Raw genomic sequence first — 22,766 nt, 5'->3', positions numbered from 1 at the left:
CAGTATGCATTTAAAAAGGACAAAAAGGCCGCAATAAGGAAATAATTCTATTATATTGGGATTTTTACACTACAGAAGGAGCTCTTAAATGTCAGCTCATTTAAAGGAATATTTTACAGACCATGCCAACAAGCCATCAGCTACCCTTCCTGGAACCAGACACAGGGAAATATGCTCACATCACAGCAGAGTGGTACATGTTACATCTGGACATCAGATGAAGAGTGATAACTCGAATTTCTTTAAGCACTTTTTTGCAAATATTTCTAAGTCAGAAATGAGTTCATTTGCCTGTGACAGTTGAGTGCCTTGAGAAAATATTGACTAATGGATCTTTTAAAGTCACTTAAAAACTATACTTTGATGATAAACTATTGATAAATATCAGTTATCAACAGCACTTATTCCCTGAAAACTGTTGGGTTTTCTTAATTACTATATACCTACAGATTACACACAGGTTGAAGATATGCAATTTCATAAATGCATCATTTGTGTTTATAAATGTTTGTGTTGTGATGTTTAACATGACACTACTTTAAAACAAAGGTTTATAAGTAAGTACAGTTTCTAGCTAAATGTCTTTTTAAAGGCGTAATTTGCTTTTACTTTTAACAAAACATAGCATATATATGTATATGTCATAGGACAAATTGTCCTTGCTAGAAGACTGTCAGGTTCCAGCTCCAGTGATTCAGTTGAACAAACATTTGTGAGAACTCACTACATGAAAGGCACCACACTAGGTAAATGACTTCAGACTTATGTATTTTCAATGTGACACTAACTCACAATACCCTGTTTTTCTCCAGTACATTCTTTCCTCCTTCCTTTCCCAGCTTTTTCTTTCAAAGGCTGAAAACACCAATAATAAAACTGAGATGAATTATTATTATATAGGAGTTTAAACAGAAGATACCACTGCTGTGAATTTCACTTTTAACTATAAAAAACTAAATGCACAAATAAGTTTCAAGCCCTTTTTTGATGACAAGCCCTTACCTGATGCTATAAACTGAAAAATGAATGAACTGGGTTATACTCCAACTTACACAGATACTGATAAAATTTATGACTACTAAAGCAAATTAATTATCTTAAGCCTCACAAATCTAAGGTAATTTTCCAAGTAATTAAAAATGGGCTAAAATTTCAAATGATGTTCATCTAAAAACAGCAAGCAAGTCATCTTGGTTGATGCACAGTAGTTACAACATCACGTAGCGATTCCCCTTCTTCCTGGTTTCTTGAAGAAAGGTTATTAAAGCTGAAACACTTTCACTTGCCTTTATGGGGAGAGAGGTAAAATTCAAATGCCAAAGGTCAGGGGTCAGAAGTAGTCACATTTTCTTGTTGTCAGAGATTGACTCCTGAAGGTAGGTAGGATGCAAGAAGACCACATTTTAAAAGTCTATACTCAAACTGTAGCATACTGTGTCCTGCTACAGTTACAATACAGGATGGTCAGCCATAACCAAAAATAGGCTGTAGAGAATAACAGCAAAAACAGACTGCTGACATGGCATTTACTCTTGACTCCCAATGCACCAAACAACTATTCTATCCATGAGATGATATGGTAAGCAAAACTATGATTCCAAATTAGATCCATCAATTTTACTGTGTGTACTAATATTTCGTCAGTGATTTTCGGGGTATCAGCTTGTCAACTAAGCAAACCATTAAAGATGTTCATAAAACAGAATCAGATCTAAAAATAAACTGAACTGGGATTCCATGTGTAAATATTTTCTTAGATGTGGGAAAAAAATTAGAATACTGCATATACAGTCACAGTGCTTACAACTAGCTACATGGTCACTGGTCTTAGAGACCTTTAAATAAAGCAATTTTTAATTAGGCTATGTCTGCACGTAGGTTTAAAGGGCATGGAGATATAAAAGGAAAAGTTCAGGTACATTTTCAGTGGGCTAATGAAATACCTTCAGTTTAAACAATTTCTGAATGGGACCTAAATATGTATGTCACTGCCAGGCAGAGATGCTGTAAGGGGCCTTCTGCACCAGGTGGGACATGAGCCAGACACTCAGGAAGTCCTTTCCAACCTGGCAGACATTCCAGCCTTCAGTGTGTGGACTGTACTGGCAGCATGCAGTTCCAGAACCAGTCTTCCATGTTTTCGCCCGCCTGAAAGCAACTCACAATTGCTGTCTGCCGCGCAGCAGTCATGCACAGTTGCCACAGCCTCTGTGTAGCATCAAAATTTGCACAACTGGTGTGTCAGCAGCCTGGAAAAATTCCGGGGATGACAGTGGAGTGATCTTTCAAGGAATGCCGTGATGCCAAGGTTTGGATGGTGCAGAACAAGAATATCAAGACCCTGAATCCAAGAGTGATTTAGAAGAATCAGACCCGGTGTGAGCAAATTTTAAGAAGCCCTTCACCCTGGGTTTCTCCCTAGCAGCACTAGTGACATACTGAGCCAGATAATTCTTTGTCTGGGGTGGGGAGGTGGTTATCCTCTGCATTGCAGGACATTTAGCAGCCCTGGCCTGGACATGCCTGCTAGATGCCAATAACACCAGGCAAGTTGTGATAGCTAAAAATGACTCCAGATGTTGTCTTTTGTCTCCTGGGGACCAAAATCTTCCCCCCTGAGGACCAGAACACTGTCTTCACCTATTTATTTTGCTTACATTTTCCTTTTTCATGAATACACAAAGTGATAGGTTTTTTAAAAATTCAAGTAAATCTTAATGAGCTCTTTCAAAAAAAACTTCTAAGAGATAAACCATTATGCTATAATTTGCAGCAATTTCCTTCTTAGTGGTACACCAAATGCTTCTTAAAATCGATGACATCTTCAATTCAATGAAAATGAGCCACCCACCACCATCCTTTCCATCCTTTCCCCTTGTTGTGCAACCTTCATCATGACTTCCTTCTTCCCCACTGTGAGTTTTAGTAGTACCCAGTTCTTCACGAGCTTATGTCTGTCTTTCTTTTGATTCTTTTGAGCTATCCTTTATGCTCCTCAAAATGTTCTTGCTTCCTAAGTTAACCAGAGGTAAGTTTCAGTCTTTTGACCAAAAATCCAACTGAAAGAAAGGTCCTTCTTTAAGCTAGCCTGATAGAAGACCTTTCAGATTATTTCCCTGCCATGAAGTCAGCTTATTAGAAAGACTGTTCCTTTACCATTCACCACACAGGCGAAGTGAATGGGGCAGAGATGAAGCCAGAATTGTTGAAACAGTGTGATGGGTCTTGGGGACTCACTGTACTCTTCTCTGGTTTTCAGTGTGCTTTAAAATGTCCATAATAAAAAGGGTAAACAAGAATAAGAAATATTCTGTAAGGAAAAAAAATATGATTTCCAAAGTCCTCTTCACACAAATTTGGTTCCTTATGTGTTATGTGCCGATCTTAAGAATTCACTATGGTTACATGGGCACCTGGACTAGCATACAAGTAACAGGACAACAGCACAAGAAACTATTCTCTAAAACAGCTTACAAGGCTTTATTCAATTAAGGCAACACATACAATAATGTATTAAATGCTTCATGACTCCAAAAACTTGCTTTTAAAAGACTACATACAGGGCAGCCCAGGTGGCGCAATGGTTAATGCCACCTTCAACCCAGGGCCTGATCCTGGAGACCCGGGATCAAGTCCCACATCGGGCTCCCTGCATGGAGCCTGCTTCTCCCTCTGCCTCTGCCTCTCTCTCTCTCTCGCTTGGTGTCTCTCATGAATAAGTAAATCTTTAAAAATAAATAGATAGATAGATATATAGATAGATAAATAAATGACTACATACACATCAGGGCACCTGGGTGTCCAGTCAGTTAAGTATCTGCCTTCAGTTGAGATCACAATCCCAGGACCTAGGATCCAGCCCCCTGTAGGCCTCCCTGCTAAGTGGGGAGCCTGCTTCTCCCTATACCACTCCCCACCTCTGCGTGCCCTCTCTCTCTCAAATAAATAAATAATATCTTTTTAAATAAGTGAATGAATGAATGTGAATGAATGAATGAATGAATGATAAAAGACTACACATAAAACTTTCTTAATGCAGGGCTCCTGGGTGGCTCAGTCAGTTAAGCATCTAACTCTTGATTTCAGCTCATGTCATGATGTCCAGGTCATGAGATCAGCCCCATGTCAGTTCCACACTGGGCATGGAATCTACTTAAGATTCTCTCATTGCCTCTCTCTCTGCCCACCCTCTGTGTGTGCTGTCTTGCTGTCTCTCTCTCTCTCTCTCAAAAAAAAAAATTTTTTTTAATACTTTTTCTAAAGTTTCTTCTCCAGTAGAAAAAAAAGAAAAGGAAACAGCTATTGATTCTACCAAAAACTATCCTATAAATGAACACACACTTTTTGCCAAGATTTGACAGGAGAAAGTTTTCACGAAGAAGGCTTCAAACGAAATATTTTTTCTTAAGAAAAAATAATAAAAAGGGTGTATTACCCTCTACTCTCCTTAAAGGTGATGGTAAATAAATTCCTTATCAATAGTCATTTGTTCAGTTTACAGGGAGGCTGCCAGCCCCAGTCCACATGAGATATGAAATTGGCTCTCACTGGCACCTTTGATTCATCTCATGTGCCCTTTACCCTTCCATTGACCAAGGTAGAGCAAATGGGAGTTGAGTAACAAAGGGCAAAAAAACACCATAAAAACAAAACACCACAGTAAGAGGTATTGTACCATATGGGAAGAAAGGAAGATAAAAATCCTATGTGAAATATAATAAGCAAAGTAAATATGAGTCTAACCAAAAAAGCCTTATTAAAATAAAATTCAATTAAAAATAATAAAATTTCAAAGACAAGAAATTCTACCATAACATACCGATTTTCTTTGCTTCTTAATGAAAATAGTCTGAAATTTTCTGAGTATTTAAACTTCACTCTCTAATTATATACTCCATCAACCTAACCCAATTAAGTAATTATAAAGTGCTGCGTAAGAAACTACTGAAATATACACACAGACCCTTTTACCAGGACTAATTACATCTTGATTTTTTTAAAACCCTAAGCCATGAGCCTTCCTGAGAAAATGGTGGTCTTAATCTAAAACTTATGTCCTGTCCCACACATTTCAAGCAAATTAGTGGTAGCTTAGCACTTTGTTAAAGGGAAAGAAATATTAGAGAACATTTTTCAAACCCCTCAGTTAAGAAATAAAAGCTTTAAGGCCCAAAGAGGTTAAATTATATGTTAAAGGTCCTGTGGTCAATGAGGACTAGAATCCAAGTCAAAGACTTTACATTTGGCTCTCTCAAACAAAATAGTTAAGCAATCCAAAATAAAAACAAATATATACTAAGCATCTACACGTGGTAGGCATGTGCCTAGTATTCACAGTAGAAAGACATTCACATGATTATATAATAAAACTCTTTGCTACATGCAAATTCCAGAAGTAACACAGATGGGAAGCACTTGACTGTATCTTGGATCAAAATGTATTCACATATTTTTATAAGTATATACTTTAAATCTTTAAAAGTAGTATTTTTTACCAAAAAAAAAATATTATCATGCTGTTTTGAACATTGCTTTTCTTCAAATTATTGCTTTTCCACATCCTTCTGAATCAGCACATAAGGAACCACTTGACTGTCTGATATTCCATTGTAGGCATGTATCATAATTCATTCAGCCAGTCCCCATAATGGGCAACCATTCCAGTTTTCTATTATTACAAAAAACACTTCAGAGAACATTCTTTCAGCTGTAAGTAGTAGTATTAGTAATGACAATAATTGCATTGATGTACAAAAGAATAAAATGATCAAGAATAGAACAGAATTATGGAGGATCTTATTTTTCAACCTTACATATTTCTGCAATGTCTTCAGCTTTTTTAAGTGAGGACATTACTAACTGGTGCTATATGTTAATATGGACACTATGCGAAACATATGACTTTCACTGTGAGCAACAATATTGTAAGCCTTAACACCCATTGTAGACTGTACAATTTTCGATCATAAAGACATCTGGTGAAAGAAACTAACTAGTCTAAGAAATGCCTGGAGAATCCTCAAGAACTACTTCTTACATACTAAGAAAGTTCTCAGTAATCATACAGCTAAGAACCACACAAGAGATATAATGGTCATAATCCGGGGGCACCTGAGAGGCTCAAGGGTTGAGCATCTGCCTTCGGCTCAGGTCGTGATCCTGCGGTCCTGGGATCGAGTCCCACATCAGGCCTGCTTCTCCCTCTGCCTGTGTCTCTACCTCTCTCTGTGGGTCTCTCATGAATAAATAAATAAAATCTTAAAAAAAAAAAAAAAAAAAAAAGCACAATCCAAAACTGAAAATGGCCACATTCATATACTCAACACATTCTGAAGTTCAGCCAAACACAATACTGGGTCTTATTACAATCATTCTCCAAAGGTGTTTCATAATTATGACCAAAGTCCACCAAAATCTGTCTCCGATACCACAAAACTCACCGTTTCTGGTTTTCAGACTCTTTCCTGGCTTGCTCCAATGCCAGCTCCTCAGCTACTCTTCTCTTCAATTCTTCATCAGAAACTAGGATATAGAAAGAGTGGGAAGAGATTAAAATCAGTGATTTCTTAAATATAGAAGCAAGAAAATACTCCAGAAAACAAAGCTGAGACTGGATCTTAATGGGCAAAGTTCTGCCAGCTGGTCAGTCTCCTTGGAACTACCCAAGCACTGCAGAAAAGACCAATTAGTGCACTTCATGAGTAATTTAATCAAAAGGTCCCTGGTGACCTAGAAATTTCCACACCTGCCAAAATGTATAATAAACTCAAGGAGCTGCTTACTGCCCAGTGGGGACTGAGCCATTAAGTACAAATTCTTTAAAATGATGTCCTATCATTAAAGTCTGACAATCACATATAAGGGGAGGAGATGCTGTAAGAAAGGGACTTCAGACAGGAAAATGACACCGAACTATTCTCATTTTGATAATTAAACATTTCAAAAAGCATTTTTTTAAATAGGCTCCACACCCAGCATGGGACTTGAACTCACAACCCTGAGATCAAGACCTGAGCCAAAGATCAAGAGTCAGACACTTAACCTACTGAGCCACCCAGGTGCCTCATATAATTACTTTAAAAAATCATTTGTGACAGGAAGAAAATCAATTGTATTTACATACATTTTTCCATAATTTATGAAAAAAGGCATTTATGATTTATGAAAATTTTAAAGCCATATTTTTTGGAAAATATGTCATTCAATGTCAAGTGCCAACAATTGGAGAGAAACACAGAAAAGTGCTGACAGCTGGAGCTTTCTAAATATGTGGTGACTTGATTTGAAACATCTGGTCTTTCCAATTGGAAGATGTTGTATGATATGCTTTGTAAAGATTCTTACAGCAAATAAAATAGACAAATTTTATATGTTCCTTAAGAGTCTTCCATAAAAAATAAGCAGAGACTATCTCCATTGTGCTAGAAACTCACCACCTAAAATCATGATGAGGAAAGCACCAGAAAAGCTTGGGAGAATCTATGAATACACACAGGACCTAAGAAGTATTTCAAATGGTGGAGTCTATGAGGTGGAAAACCAGCAGGACACTTTATTTGATGATCTCCACATTAAAGTGCCTTGCTTCACGGCATATGCAAAAACTGAATTACAACAAGGTATTTTAAAATTTAGCTGACACTGGACAATAACAATGAAGATATGGGAAAAGTCATAAGGACATGTTCTCTTAGGTGTGGGATTATCAGAAAACAACAATAGAACCAAAGGACACCATCAAGGTGAAAAGACAAACCCATTGAATGGGAGAAAATACTGGCAAAGATACAAGACTTGTATCCAGAATACACAAACAAAAAGACAACAAATTTAAAAATGGGCAAAGGACGGAAACAGGCATTTCTCTAAAAAAAAATAATACAAGTTGCCAATAAGCACATGAAACATGGGTCAATAGCACCCATCATCAAAGAAATACAAATCAAAACCACAATGATACTCCAATTCAAACCCAGTGTAATCAAAAAGACAAGCAATAATTAACAAGTGCTGGTGAGAATGTAAAATGAAGTGGCCACCACAGAAAACACTCTGGCAGTTCCTCAAAACGCTAAACACAGTTGCCATGTGATCTAGCAATTCTACACCCCGGCACTGTATATACTCAAGAGAACTGAAAATATTTACAGCAGCATTATTCACAATATTCCAAAAGTGAAAACAACCTAAATGCCTATCCACTGATGAATGGGATAAAAATGTATATCCATCGCGATAAAGCTGTAAAACGAAAAAAATAATATAAAAACAGAAAAATAAATAAAAAATAAAAAAATAAAAAATAAATAAAAAATAAAAACAGAATAATGGACAAGGAATTAGAGAAAGGAATAAATACTAGTTGAGATCTAATCCCAGCATGGCCATCAACAACCTGGAGGACCTTGGAGGGAAGTTCCTAGCTTCTCTGTACAGTTTTCTGCAAAAGGCTGTTCTGCTATGGACATTCTCCAGGGTCCCTTTGAACTATACACTATGCTGCTGTTTGGCATCTCTCCTACTTCACAGTCTGTAAGATGAGAAAGATACAAGTCTCAGCTTTGAAAAGGTCACATAAAATCAAGAAAAAAAAAAAACTAGAACAGAGAATTCTGTCTGCATTCAGGCAAATCTTAAAGCTTTTTTCAGTATTAAAGATTTAAAATAATACAAACGCCAGCAGAGAAATTCAGACAGGGTAGCCCGGGTGGCTCAGAGCTTTAGCGCTGTCTTCAGCCCAGGGCCTGATCCTGGAGACCCAGGAACGAGTCCACTCAGGGTCTCTTCATGGAGCCTGCTTCTCCCTCCCTCTCTCTCTCTCTGTCCCTCATGAATAAATAAATAAAATTTAAAAAAAAAGAAAAAGAAATTCACAGACAGTAATAGCTCAGCAAAGATCCGAATGGTCTTTGTTTTTCCATCAGCTAGACTTTGATCAATCAGGTAACCTACCCAAGTTCTGATTTTCTCATGCAAAACCAGGATCTGCTGGGTTACATGGGGGTCAGCTGGCTATGAAGTTCTAGACTATGCACTCTACAAAGTGATAATTTTCACCTTTTCAGCTACCTCTCATAAACAAGCAAAACATCACACTACATTTTTTCAAGTTGCTCACAGCTGGTAGCTCTAATTAGTAGCAAACATTGAACAAATATTTAACCCAACTGATACTACACAAACTATAGTCTTTAAGTTTGCCATACCAGTTAGAATCTACAGAGTGAGGCTGATATGTATAATCAGACCGCTTCCCCCTGGATTTTTTTCAGATCACCACAGCAACATTTTTCTCAGGCAAAATTCAATCAAAATCTCAATCACAATTCAAATGAATTTCATTCAAACAATTAAAACTAGGCTTCGGTGAGAGCATACCAGCTCTGAGTATGCAGCAATGGGATCCGTTTTCTCAGTGAGCTGGTAACCCCATGTCTTCATAGTGCATTTTACGTCGTTTCTTTAGGGGCTTCCTACTACGGGAAAAGCCAAAGTTAGCAGAGAGCTTTTTATGAAGATGTGATAAACCTAAAATGGAACAGTAAGGTCTCCATTACCAAATGGTGACCAGTTGGGAAGTTAGGAAGGAAGCCATGAAGGAGGGACTGCAAATTAGGAAATGTAGCTTCAAGGCCTGTCCTCTTTCTCTATACCATCCTGCCTATTCTATCAGCCCCACCACCTGCCCAGTGAGGTGTGAAACAATGGTGCTGTCATCTAGGTAGGCCACAAGGAAGAGAAGTGGGAGTGAGAAAGCACCAGTCATGCAAAGGGCCAGAAACTCTTGAGGCCACTGAAAAAGACATGCCCCAGGGACTGATGATTGACATCACTTTTGGTCAGTAAAGAGACCAAAGCACAGCTGTCTTTCTAATACCCTAGCTATTCCTGGAAAAGAAAAACGAAAAAAAAAAAAAAAATTACAATTTTGGGTCACAGCTGAAAAAGGAATTACCTTAGCTACAAGTGAGAATTTAAAATAACAAAAGATAAAACATGACCTAGCATTCAAGAGCCTAAAATCTAAAATAGCAAATCAAAGCCCAGGCAGAAAAATAAACCAGTGTAGTAATGGGTTTTGAGCAAATCTAAGTTTCATGTTATTTGTTTTTAAATCAATAGAATACAGAAAGCAACAATACATTATTTCTTCCGATGGGCCTGGTCTAAAGCACAGAAGGAAAAAAGATATACCATTTGGAGACCACTATTTAAAATGGCCTTTCTGAAAACACTCTTTTCAGCTCTCAGGATCTGAACATTTTCTCAAATAAAACTGTTATTAAATTAAAAGGTCAGTGTTTCAGGATGGACTACTTTCAGAGAAGCTCAGGAAAGGCCAACCTTGCCTATTAGCACAGTGAGTTTCCAAGAAGATCTTTAGGGACTGGCAAAGTTTGTGAAATGAGAAAAAGTAAAAAAAAAGAAATGTTCAAGCCATATAAATCAGATTTGCCATGGAAATCTGCAAACCTATTTCAAGCTTAGTAAGTATGGTTCACAGCTTTTACATACATACAACACTTTCCTTTTAAAATGTGTTAAGACAAAAGGGTATTTTCTTCACATACTTGAATCCCGTACTTTTAAAAATCTCCACAAAATCCTTTTATTGTCTTTCTCAATGGCAAATGTATCTTAATGTACATAAATACTGGCATTTTCTCAATTAGTTGTAGATAACACAACACTGCAGAACATGGAAGAAAAAATAAAGTATTTCAATTGCTTGGTTATATCAAGTCTGGCCTTGAATGCTTCCTTTAAAAACAATTATTGAAAATAACAAATACTTGTATGATTGAAAGCAGCTCCTAATTCCTAACAAAGTCATATTTGTTTTTAGTGTACAACATTCTAAACAAATGTTTTGGTTAATCCATTAATTCTTTACTAACTGCCTAGCAATCTTTTACTCCTCTTGGCTACGTTCTAAATTTCTAAGAATTTAAATTCTTAAGAAATTCTTTTTTTTATTATTAGGATAAAATGCTGTTTTTATTGGCTTTATATGTTGGGGTTCTATCCAAGAGTTCATTTTTTTATTTTCTTTAATTTAAATTCAATTTGCCAACATTTAGTAGAACACCCAGTGCTCATCCCATCAAGTGCCTTCCTTAGTGCTCATTACCCAGTTACCCCAAATTCCTAAGAAATTCTAAGAATCTAAATTTCATTTGGGTTCAGGATCAGGTAAGAGGGGGTGGCCTGGGTGGCTCAGCGGTTTAGCGCCACCTTCGGTCCAGGGCTTGATCCTGGAGACCTGGTAGCAAGTCCCTGCATGGAGCCTGCTTCTTCTCCCTCTGCCTGTGTGTGTGTCTCTCTCTCTCTCTGTCTCTCATTAATAAATAAGTAAAATCTGAAAGAAAGAAGAAAGAAAGAAAGAAAGAAAGAAAGAAAGAAAGAAAGAAAGAAAGGAAGGAAGGAAGGAAGGAAGGAAGGAAGGAAGGAAGGAAGGAAGGAAGGAAGTCAGTCCTACTTATTAGAGATCCTAGTATTCTTAGGACTAGAATACCATGGTCTTAATTCTCAGAGAAAGTGCAGCATAAATTCATTATGCCTCACCTGCTTTCTATGTTATAGGACTTGTGTCCAAATTCCATTTTCAAAAACTGGTTAAACTAGAGGAACACAGGGAAGGAAGAAATGAGAAGAGAGATTCACTATATTCAAGATAGTTCCTTGAGTGGAGAACAGAAAGATGGAAGAACATTATGAATGCCACATCATCTATGAAAAAACAAAAAACTGACACTGCAACTATGATTCAAGATTTATATAGATTCCCTGAACCTCAAGGGATGTTATCAACATCCTTTGTAACATGGACATGACCATGACTTTCCCTTCTCTTCATTTTCTTTGCAATATCCTCACACTATAATTCCCTCCTCAATTATAGTATTTCTTAATCTCTAAAAGTTACTTAATAAAAGTGATGGCTTGCCTCTTAGCAAAATGTCAGGTCCTCTGGGATTTTTTCTTTACTCCATTTCTCTTTCTGGTTTACCTTTTGCTGATACATGTCATGTCCAATTTTATAAAGCCTATTATTTTCATATGCTAATTTAAAAACCCTGAAGAGAAACTATGAAAATCTATTCTAAGAGGGACACATATATACCTAAGTGCATAGCACAAGCAGCAGACTTTAGAAAAAGGCAGAGCCTCTGCCAGGATTGAGACAGCTGAGCCACAACTTATACCATAATCAAATTAAACTTTCAGCTTCATAGAAATAGAATTTCAATAAATTCATTAATACAAAATGGGCACTGATTGTTTTAAATAGAATAATGGAAGCATCCATTCACTCAATGAAATAAGCACACAGTATATTGGAACTCAATGACTCACAGCATGGGTTGCAGGACAAATCCTGTCCCACTCCTTATCTTATAAAAGATACAGGGTTTGATTGGGAGAAGAGTCGAAAGATGACGAGGATAAATCTCTTAGGCTACAAAGAAACATGTAACAGTTTGCCATTATCCATTTGTGGCACCATTTACTTGGCAGACAAACCTGATTTAAACACACACACACACACACACACACACACACACACAGGAGTATATTAAGTATGATGTTCATCTGACAGTTACATTCATTATCACCCAAGGATAATGTATCTTAAGACTTCCTCCAAAAAAATAAATAAATAAACACCGCCGTCTGTCAAGATACCTGGCAGAGTAATTGAGGCTACCTATATGTTACAGTTAATGATAGTGTTGGAATGAAATCCTTAAAGGCACATTCAAAACCATAAATATTGACTCAGAAGGCACAGTGGTACAGGGTATGGCAATCCAAACATTAGCAGCATCAAGTTAATGGTTTATTTCATTGTATTACTGCTCCATCACGATTTTATACTTTTGTAAATTTCTGATTGAAATGGCATAATATGCAAATAATGTCCATTTTATTGTTTGCTTCACACCCAGCACTCACAGAAAGCAGCTCCACGTTCCATTCTATGGGAAAACACACATCAATACCAGTCCGCAGAAGCTGTAGAGCAACAGACAAGCTCATCAGTCACATGCTACAGTTTCCACATTTTTAAGTAGATAATTCATAAAACCAGTATTGAGAATCAGATACATCTAGTATTTCATGTCTCAATATCCTGAATAATAGTGGCAAGACCCCACAAAGCCTCAAGGAAAATAAGATCTATAATTTAAATTAAAAAATAATAATTACCTCTGGATATTGCTTTTTGATGCATAGCTTAATATTTTTTTTGTTTCATAAATGGATGTGTTTAGTTCACTGGGGATAAAACTATAAATTAAACAGCATTAAATCTTCAATCCCAAATAAAGTATCAAAACCACCCAAACCTGTTTCCATTTCATTTCAGTAGTCCTTTGTGTGGCCATACTCAAGCATTTCTTTGAAAAGACCCGTGAAATGCACAGAAGATCAAGCTGGAAATGAAGGGGGTTCCCAATTAGTCCAGGCTTTGCCATAACTGGTTTTTGTGATTTTGCTCAAAAACACACGACTGCTTTAGGCCATGGTTAGTTCATCTGTAAACCTGAGGGCTGAAACCATAAAATCTCTAACCGCCCCTCCTCTGGAATACAGCCGTGTTAAATGGGAACCCATGGGATAGAATTCATGCTTGAGCCCCCACATCCCCTAAAAAGCCCACTAAAATAAAGGTAAAGGATAGGATGCCTGGGTGGCTCAGCGGCTGAGCGCCTGCCTTAGGCCCAGGGTGTGATTCTGGAGTCCCAGGATCAAGTCCCATGTCAGGCTCCCTGCATGGAGCCTGCTCCCCACTCTGTGTGTCTCTCATGAATAAATAAATAAAATATTTTAAAAAAATAAAATAAATAAAGGTAAAGGAATAAAACAGTAGATCACTGACAACATATATGGTCAGTTGGTCAGTTGCTTGAAGTGACGCTGCTCATTTGAAGACTCTATCAGATACCCACCCAGCAAATGACCAAAAACAGCCTCTAGGCTTCACAGACAAAGCAAAAACAAAAGAGGGAGAGGTAATGGGGGAAGGAACAATACTGTACAGGCTGTGCTAGGCATACAGACATTCAATAAAGAAATATAAACTGTTTGATTTGTAGAATCAAACATCAGTTGTTACAGAAGTCATCAACTTTTGAGGTAGCTTGGGAAGATTTAGAAGGAATATACATACTGTAAAATCACATACAATATAAATAAAAAGTTTAACGACTACTCAAAAAAAGAAATCCAAGACAAGTGTCCCTCCCTTCTCTAACATCTCTCCACACACCAGGGCCACCGGGTTTCTGCTCCCAAACACTCCTTCCAGACAATCTGGAGCCAGGGTGCCAGGGTGGCTCCATCAGTTGAGCCTCCAATTCTTGGTTTCAGCTCAGGTCATGATCTCTAGGTTATAGGATCAAGCCACATGTCCAGCTTGGCACTCAATAGGGAATCTACTTCTCTCCCTCTGCCCCTCCGCCCCCCACTTGCTCGCCCTCACCCTCTCTCTTCTCTAATAAATAATCTTTAAAAAAGGAAAAAATCTAGAGCCACCACTACAGACACATAGTATTCATAAAGGAGAGAAAGATGGGTATTCATTATAAGCTTATGGTTTCAATGTTTAAGCTCTCCTACGGTCAATCATACGAACTTATTTTTAATTATTTTCTTCCAAATCAAGTGACCTTTAGAAATAACACAAACTAGGGAAATCAATCAATTCACTGGGTAGTAAATTCTCTTAGACTTAATCCTATGCCAGGCCTTAAAAGAGATGAAGGCATATGGTCCCTACCATTAGAGATTGTAGTCTTAGTAAAATTGTGCTCTTGAGGTTTAATATTAAGAAATCTTGGGGGGGATCCCTGGGTGGCTCAGCAGTTTGGCGCCTGCCTTTGGCCCAGGGCGCGACCCTGGAGACCCGGGATCGAGTCCCACGTCAGGCTCCTGGCATGGAGCCTGCTCCTGTGCCTCTGCCTCTCTCTCTCTCTCTCTCTCTCTCTCTCTCTGTCTATCATAAATAAATAAATAAAATCTTTAAAAAAAAAAAAAAGAAATCTTGGGATGTCTGGGTGGCTCAGCGGTTGAGCATCTGCCTTCGGCTCAGGGCGTGGTCCTGGAGTTCCGGGATCAAGTCCCACATCCAGCTGACTCTATGGAGCCTGCTTCTGTCTGCCTGTGTCTCTGCCCCCCCCCCCCCCGTCTCTTATGAATAAATAAATAAAATCTTAAAAAAAAAAATCTTACCAAGGCTGGCTGTAGTAACGGAGTGCTCCATGAAGGAGATGGGACATGAGCAAGAACGTACATTACAGATGGAAAAGAACCCCACCAAAGCTTGTTTGTAAGAATTAAAAATAGAAGGGTAAATTACGCTTAATTGTGAGGAGCCTTGAAAACCAATAAGTTGGATAAGAAATGTTAAGAAATAGAGCACCGTGAATAGTTGTTAAAATATGGAAATAATGCAATGAAACGGGGTGTTACAGGAAATTTATTCTGACACAGGTTTGCAGATAAATAGGACAGGGAAACCATAAGGCAACAGATGAGTGGTTCTCAAAGTGTAGCCTCATCCCCCATGCCAACTCTCTCCCCTTGCAGCCAAAGCAGCAGGAACCTGTTAGAGACGAAATATTTCAGCTCCACCCCAGACCTATAAATCAAAAACCCTGGGGGGTGGGACCCAATCTGTGTTAATAAACCTCTTATTAACCATCAGGTGATCCTGATGGTCACTCAAGTTTGAGACAGTGGCTTGGGGTGATGAACACTTGAGCTTAAGGTACTGGCAGTAAAGACACCGTGTAAGATATAAGAACTCTTGTAGGAAAAACCGATCCTCTGTAACTAAGAGAAGAAAGAGAAAGAAGTCAAAGGTGCCCAAAAATGCCCAGATGCCAGAAAATGAATACCCATGATGGTCAATTAAGAAAGAGAGGCTGTTTGGGCAAGAAAGATAATGAGTTCCATTTCAGACATAGTCAATTGAAAGTAATGGTACAATCACCACATGGAATTGTAGGCAATTAGATATTTGAACCTGGCATTCAGATTTATTTGCGACTTGGCTGGAAATGCTGATTTGGGAATGACTATTACAGATCCAAGCTCAGGGAATTCTGTGGAAAAAATTGTGTAAAGAGAAAAAAGTAGAAGGCTTTTAAAAGAATAGGTAAACCAGTGGTTTTCACCCTTAACAGAAGAAGGAGGGGAGTGAAAGAAGAATCACCAAAGAAAGAAATGGAACGGAAAAGAAGAAATGAACCAAGATACCGTGTGCACAAATAAGAAATGTCATCTCATGAACCATATTCCAGTCAGCTGGCAGTAGTTGCTTGGAGTGCTGGACGTACAAGGACTCCATGGCCAATTCCAGGTTCAGTGAATTACAGTCTACCCTGGGCACTGGAGGAAAATCTGGCAGGACAGCTAACAGTTACCTAGCATCCCACAGAGTGCATGGAAATCGGATAGTGTGGGCATCAGGAATCAGTGGGAAGAGATCAAGAGGGCACCACTTACAGGCCTCTCTTCAACAAGTTTAGAAATAAAACAAGAACAAGGTGAACAATTTATAAATAAAAGATTACTTCCAAAATAAATAAAATCTTAAAAAAAAAAGATGACTTCCACAAAAAGTGGCAATCTTGCATGTTTGAAGGACAGCCATAATGAATAATCTGTAACTAAATTGTTAGAGACTGATGAATGCTAGTTGTTGTTTCTCAAGAGTAACTTAGAGAATACAACGTATGCATTACTCCTAAGGACCTGGTTGTTTAATGTACAGTAATGAAGACCAAGTAAAATTTATGTGTTATATTCCAGTCCACTTTCCTCATTCCTACCCTGTGGCAAGGTTCATAGCACAATTTTTATTTTTTTTATTTTTTTTTTAATTTTTATTTAGTTATGATAGTCACACAGAGAGAGAGGCAGAGACATAGGCAGAGGGAGAAGCAGGCTCCATGCACCGGGAGCCCGACATGGGATTCGATCCTGGGTCTCCAGGATCGTGCCCTGGGCCAAAGGCAGGCGCTAAACCGCTGCGCCACCCAGGGCTCCCCATAGCACAATTTTTAAAGTATATTTTATAACAGTGAAACGGAGCGGACAAGCCCACTTCATGTGCCAAAAAGTTTTAACCAAGACTAACGTCCTTCCCTAAATAATTTGCTTTGGTAAATATAAAGCCAAATACCACTCCAATACTTAGATTCATAAATCAATCTTCCCTTTTCCTGTTGTTATGAACGTGTACTTTTTAGCAAAAAAAATGTATTTAATTCAAAAATCCATTAATCATTAATAAAATAAGTAATCATAAGATAACAAAATAATAAATGAGGTACTTAATTCTTTAAACTCTGACCAACATTATTTTCTAAGGGAGTCTTTAAATTTATCTTTGCATGTAATCAAAGCTCAAGAAAAACAGAAGACTCAAAAACCTAAAAATAAAAATCTGCCTTCTAATCCACCCAACTTCCTACAGCTCTGGGGAATGTCCACTGATCCCAATCAGGAGACTTCTCTTCTCTTGAATGAAAATAAAATTTTTGACCCAATTATGGCCCTTTTGAGGGCCTTCTTTTTGAGAAGGAAGAAAGCTGCAGTCTTATTTTAGATACTGGCCCACTACTAGACAGTAGAAACAGTAAGGGATCACAGACAGACTAGCCCATCAAGTGTGAGATGGCAAAAAGGGCCTATTTAACACGCAAGCTAACCACTACAGAACAATGGGCTCTCCTGGGTAGTTTTTTATAAAGCAATTCAGATTTAAAACCCATGCTTAATTCATATTTTATTTATGGTACTTCAAATATATTAAAACTGTGAGACAGCATAATACACATTGGTATTATATTTTTCATTAAACTGTAGTGCGATATTCTGAGCTTTGTTTTTTTATTTAATTCACATTGTGATAATTAGATCAGCCTCTTTTTTGAAGTAAAATTATATCTATAGCCCTGTTATTTTTTTTCCTTCATCTAAAGTAACAAATCTCCACTTATGTTCAGAAAACAGAACTTCAGTGTAGTCATCACATCTAGTAAAGCAAAAATACTACTCTGTGAAGCATTAGGAAGCTGTGAATCAGCTGATCACTGCTGATTTCATCATCTTTAAGACACAAAACTCTGGGGACATCTGGGTGGCTCAGTCAGTTGAAGGACAGCCATAATTTGGCTCAGGTTGTGATCTTGACCCTCCTCTACCCCTCCTCTCATTCTCTCTCCCCACTTCAAAAAAAAAAAAAGACACACACACACAAACACACACACATATACACACACAAAACCCTTGCAAAGGGATTAAGACCAAAGGCCTTGTCCTGTCTTTAAGTCCAAGAATGTACTTAACCTTTTCTCTAGAAGTCAAGTCAGGCTGAGCAGATGACAATAGTAAAGACATATATTATGATTATGTATTTATTATGATTATATATTCCTAACGATCCACAAATTTCCTCAATACCAGTGTTATAAAGAGAAAGGCAGTAGAACACTTTCTTTCAACATTTCACTGTTGTAACTTACACCAGGTAATATGTAAGGTTTCAGGATGTAAACCCTTTAGGATACCTGGGGCTATCCCAGATATTAATGAAAACAGGTGCTTCCTGAGACCAGTGGTTTTCACCCTTAACAAACACAATGCTACCTTCTATCAGCAAACATTTTGTAATATGCCCTTTGCTATCCTGAAAAGGGACAATAATTTGACACAAAGTTTTTAAACAATACCCCTAAGTGTTCTATTTGAAAACTATATAAAGAAACTAATTTGTAATGAAATAATGGTTTTGCACTACGTAAATACTCAAACTTAACCACACTAGATGTAATAACCTGAATATTGACCTTATATGCAAAGTCACCACAAATGCAACAGCTGTAATTACTGCTACATAGCACCTGCATTCTTGGAAAATTCCGTATACCTTAAAACCATGCAAAACAGACTATCTGCTTATATAATAAGTTCTGGGCTGTAAGTAAGTTTCAACTACATAAATTTCTGATGAGACAGCAAATTGAGGGCACAGGACAACTCTTCAAGGGACAGAACTATCCCGGGCATTGCAAAACCTCTAGATCCGTGCCCACTAAACACCAGGAGCTCCCCTACAAATTTCTAAAATGCCTAACTGGGAGCAATACTGCCCCACCACTGAGCACCACTGTTTTAGACGGAGCTCAAATATTCACTCTGATACAAGAAAAACATGGGAAGCCTAGCTACTTTATGGTTCCTATGACCATACCTAGTCACAAATAATGTACTAACAGCAATATGGAGTTTTCAAACACAGATAAAAATTTGGAGGGAGCTGCCCCAAGTGCCCAAGTATTACTAGTTTCCTCTATCTCCATACTCATTAAAATCACATTTGCCCAGTCCCATTCTTAACAGATCACCTTGATTTTCCTCAAGATATCCAAAACCACTTTCTGCTCATCACCAGCTTGTCTATTTTTTTCTCCCCTGATGCCTCAAAATGAGTCCTACAAGGATGAGGGTTCCATTCAATGGAAATGGAAACAAAAATGTAGGTACAAATGGCAGCCTAAAGACTCCAGCTCACTGTTACAATACCTCAAGAATGCACCAGATACAAGGTGATACCCATCTACCCACAGACTGTTCTAATGTTTTCATTATTAAGCACTCACAGACAATTTCAGGTTAATACCTTTAAGAGAGTAATCTCCCAAACAGAACACACTTCCCATCAACACTGTCTACATCTGATGATTCTTGGCCAATTAAAACTCTATGTTTTATAAGTGACAATATCAGAATTAACACTGGACAAATAGTTCAATAGGCCCTATCAATTTTATATTCCAGGAAAATGAGAAAAGGATTTAAAGTTATTTGCTCTAAATTGACAAATAATAATTCACAGGGAGTCTTTGATACTAAGGAAGTGAAGGTTTAATAAGGAATAATTTCTCTATAAACACCAAAAATAAATTAGCTTTCGCTATAGCATTAATAGAAAACTATCTAGCATAAATTACAGGAAGACAGCTAGAATGAGTACAATCCAAATATATATGATACTTTAAAAGAAATGTATTTATGTCATTTTTAAGTAACTGCAGCAACTGGATCCAGTCTTTTAAAACATGTTACCAGGTAAAGGTTCCTAGAACTGTTCTAACAAAATCAATAATTAGAATACCAATTTACTCTCTGTAAATAGCAATTTCTAATGTACATGACAATGTCATAAAATAATTTGCTGGGATCCCTGGGTGGCGCAGCGGTTTGGAGCCTGCCTTTGGTCCAGGGCGCGATCCTGGAGACTCGGGATCGAATCCCACGTCGGGCTCCTGGTGCATGGAGCCTGCTTCTCCCTCTGCCTATGTCTCTGCCTCTCTCTCTCTCTCTCTCTCTGTGACTATCATAAATAAATTTAAAAAAATAAAATAAAATAAATAAATAAATAAAAATTAAAAAAAAAAGTTTAAAAAAATAAAATAAAATAAAATAATTTGCTAAGTAATTTGAGATCCTCTTACCAAACCTTCCCTCTCTTCCACCCCATCCCCCACCCTGTTAGTGTAAGTAAACATAAATCATCTCTCATTTCATGACAAATTATCAATGAAATGAATCCAAATTAATTTGACTGCATGTTTTAAAATTTTTAAGAGGCTTTAACATATTTTAACTGTGATATATTTTAAACAGTATTTAACAGGAGAAAATAAGATATTACATATATCATATAAAAAAGATTTTTAAGATAAGAGTATAAAATGTTCAGATTTAAATTTATATACATCTAAAACATGACTATGAAATAATGGGAATAGTATAACATCACACATGAAAGAACTCCATTTTAGTCATAACCACTGTGTTTGTGTGTCTACATTATAGGATTGTGAAACAGAGAAGCACATATTTGATTTCTCTGAAATGGACAGTAAAACAGAGCTCAATGAGAAGCACAGCAAATCTATTCTAATTAAAGAATCAGGTTTAAAGACACCTGTGTTCTCTTCCTGACTTTATCTTCTGTGACTTAAAATTCTTACCTATAAATTACCAATGAGGTTTCTCTTGAAGATAACACAAAGTAAACTAAGGAGGTATTTTAAGGACAGTGATGAACATCATTACAAAAACAGAATGAAACTCTATTCAACTGAAGAACCACCAGCATTTGATTTCTAAAATCCTGACTATTGTATAACAACATTTCATTGAGCCAACACTGTATTTCCCAAGAGACTACAACTTTTTCATCATACAGAAAAGATTATGTAATAATAAAAAAAAAAACTGCAACAAACAGGGTTGCTGGAGGGGCTTGGGTAGGGGGACAGGTAGAAGGGGTGATGGGGATTAAGAGGGGGTGATGGGGATGTGAGGTGTTGTATGTAAATGACATATCACTAAATTTTACACCTGAACTAATATTATACTGTGTTAACTGGAATTTAAATAAAAACTTGAAAAAGAAAAAAAAGGAAAAAAATTATGGTGTATCTGTCGTGGGAATTCAGGAACTGGCCTGATGTCAAGGCCCAATTACGTAAGTATGTTAGCTTTTGATCTCCAAGGTTCACGTATTTATTGTAAATGAATTTAATCTGACAGTAACAAGAATGAATTTTAATCTCTTCCATTGTCTTTGAATACTACCAAAGTCATGGATTATGATGGATGATGATGAGACTGAAAGGTAAGGTAAAATTGATGTTGACCAAGGCTTGTCTAAAAATTCATTTTCATGGCCCATTTAAGTGACTATTAAAAACAGGAAGGTCAGTAGCAAAGAAAAAGATTTAGACAACAAGGAAAAGCAACATATATTTTATTTATAAAGCAATGAGAAACAGGGAAGCAAACTCAATATCCAAAAACAAGGAAATGGCCCAAGAGTAATACAGAAGAGCCATATTATGAAATATGGTGTTAATATTAACAATGCTTCTAAAGAATCATAATACATGAAAAGATCCTCACAAATCAAGTAAAAAGGACAAGATACTAAAACTGATCACACTGTCTGGTCATATTATTTATTTGACCATTTTGTTTTGTATGTTATATGTCCAGTAATGAAAAAAGCATAAGGAAACCATCACAAAGAAATACATACAAACATATGGTCTCGAATGATATATATAAATTGATAATAATGATACCTTTGAATATAAGGGAATAGATCATTTTCTCTCTTTACATTTAATTGTAGTTTTTAAACAAAAACATTTTTATTGCCTAGTCATTTAAAAAGTTGCTTTTAAAAAATGCTTGAATAGACAGTAAATTCCAGTTTTCAAATGTACAAAATATATGTTTAGCAAAACATTCAAACGTCATTTATACCAAAAAAAAGTCAGCTGGGATTAAAGAGTCGAAAAGTGAGCACCACAAGATTTGAGAAAACAAAATTGGTTTTTGTTTTTTCCTTTACCCCACAGCCATCCTGCCTACACTCCATTATAATAGACTATGTGTTCTTAAAAGGCAAATTACTCAAAGAAAGTACAATCATACACCATTATTGTAATACTGTTTGGGGGAGAATTTATAGCACAGTTTCTTATTGAGCTACCCAGAAGCATACCACGTGAGGGCTATTTGCTGAAGAGTACTTTTGTATTGAAAATGATGAGATTTAAAGTGTCTGAAAAAGAATATTTGATGGCCATATTAAATATAGGTAGAAAATGGTGTAGAGAGAGGCTTAGAAAGTCCAAATATTCTCTTTGCACTTCATTGTTTCAAGTAGCATTTAA

At 37.0% G+C, this 22,766-nt stretch overlaps 1 protein-coding gene across 3 annotated transcripts in view; it reads right to left on the bottom strand.

The window, feature by feature from the left end:
• CHCHD3 (coiled-coil-helix-coiled-coil-helix domain containing 3) overlaps nucleotides 1-22,766 on the bottom strand; it is a 277,972-nt gene that overhangs the window by 216,721 nt on the left and 38,485 nt on the right. For all 3 annotated transcript variants that reach the window (XR_003145765.3, XM_025471692.3, XM_025471691.3), the window contains exon 3: nucleotides 6,441-6,522. Coding sequence is in view for 2 of the 3 variants with exons in the window: in XM_025471692.3 (XP_025327477.1) it covers nucleotides 6,441-6,522 (82 nt within the window). In the remaining variant the exon portion in view is untranslated. The remainder of the gene's footprint in view (nucleotides 1-6,440; nucleotides 6,523-22,766) is intronic.

This window comes from Canis lupus, chromosome 14, assembly GCF_003254725.2.
Source record: "Canis lupus dingo isolate Sandy chromosome 14, ASM325472v2, whole genome shotgun sequence".
Lineage (NCBI taxonomy): Eukaryota > Metazoa > Chordata > Mammalia > Carnivora > Canidae > Canis > Canis lupus.
This window is presented reverse-complemented; position numbering and strand designations above follow the sequence as displayed.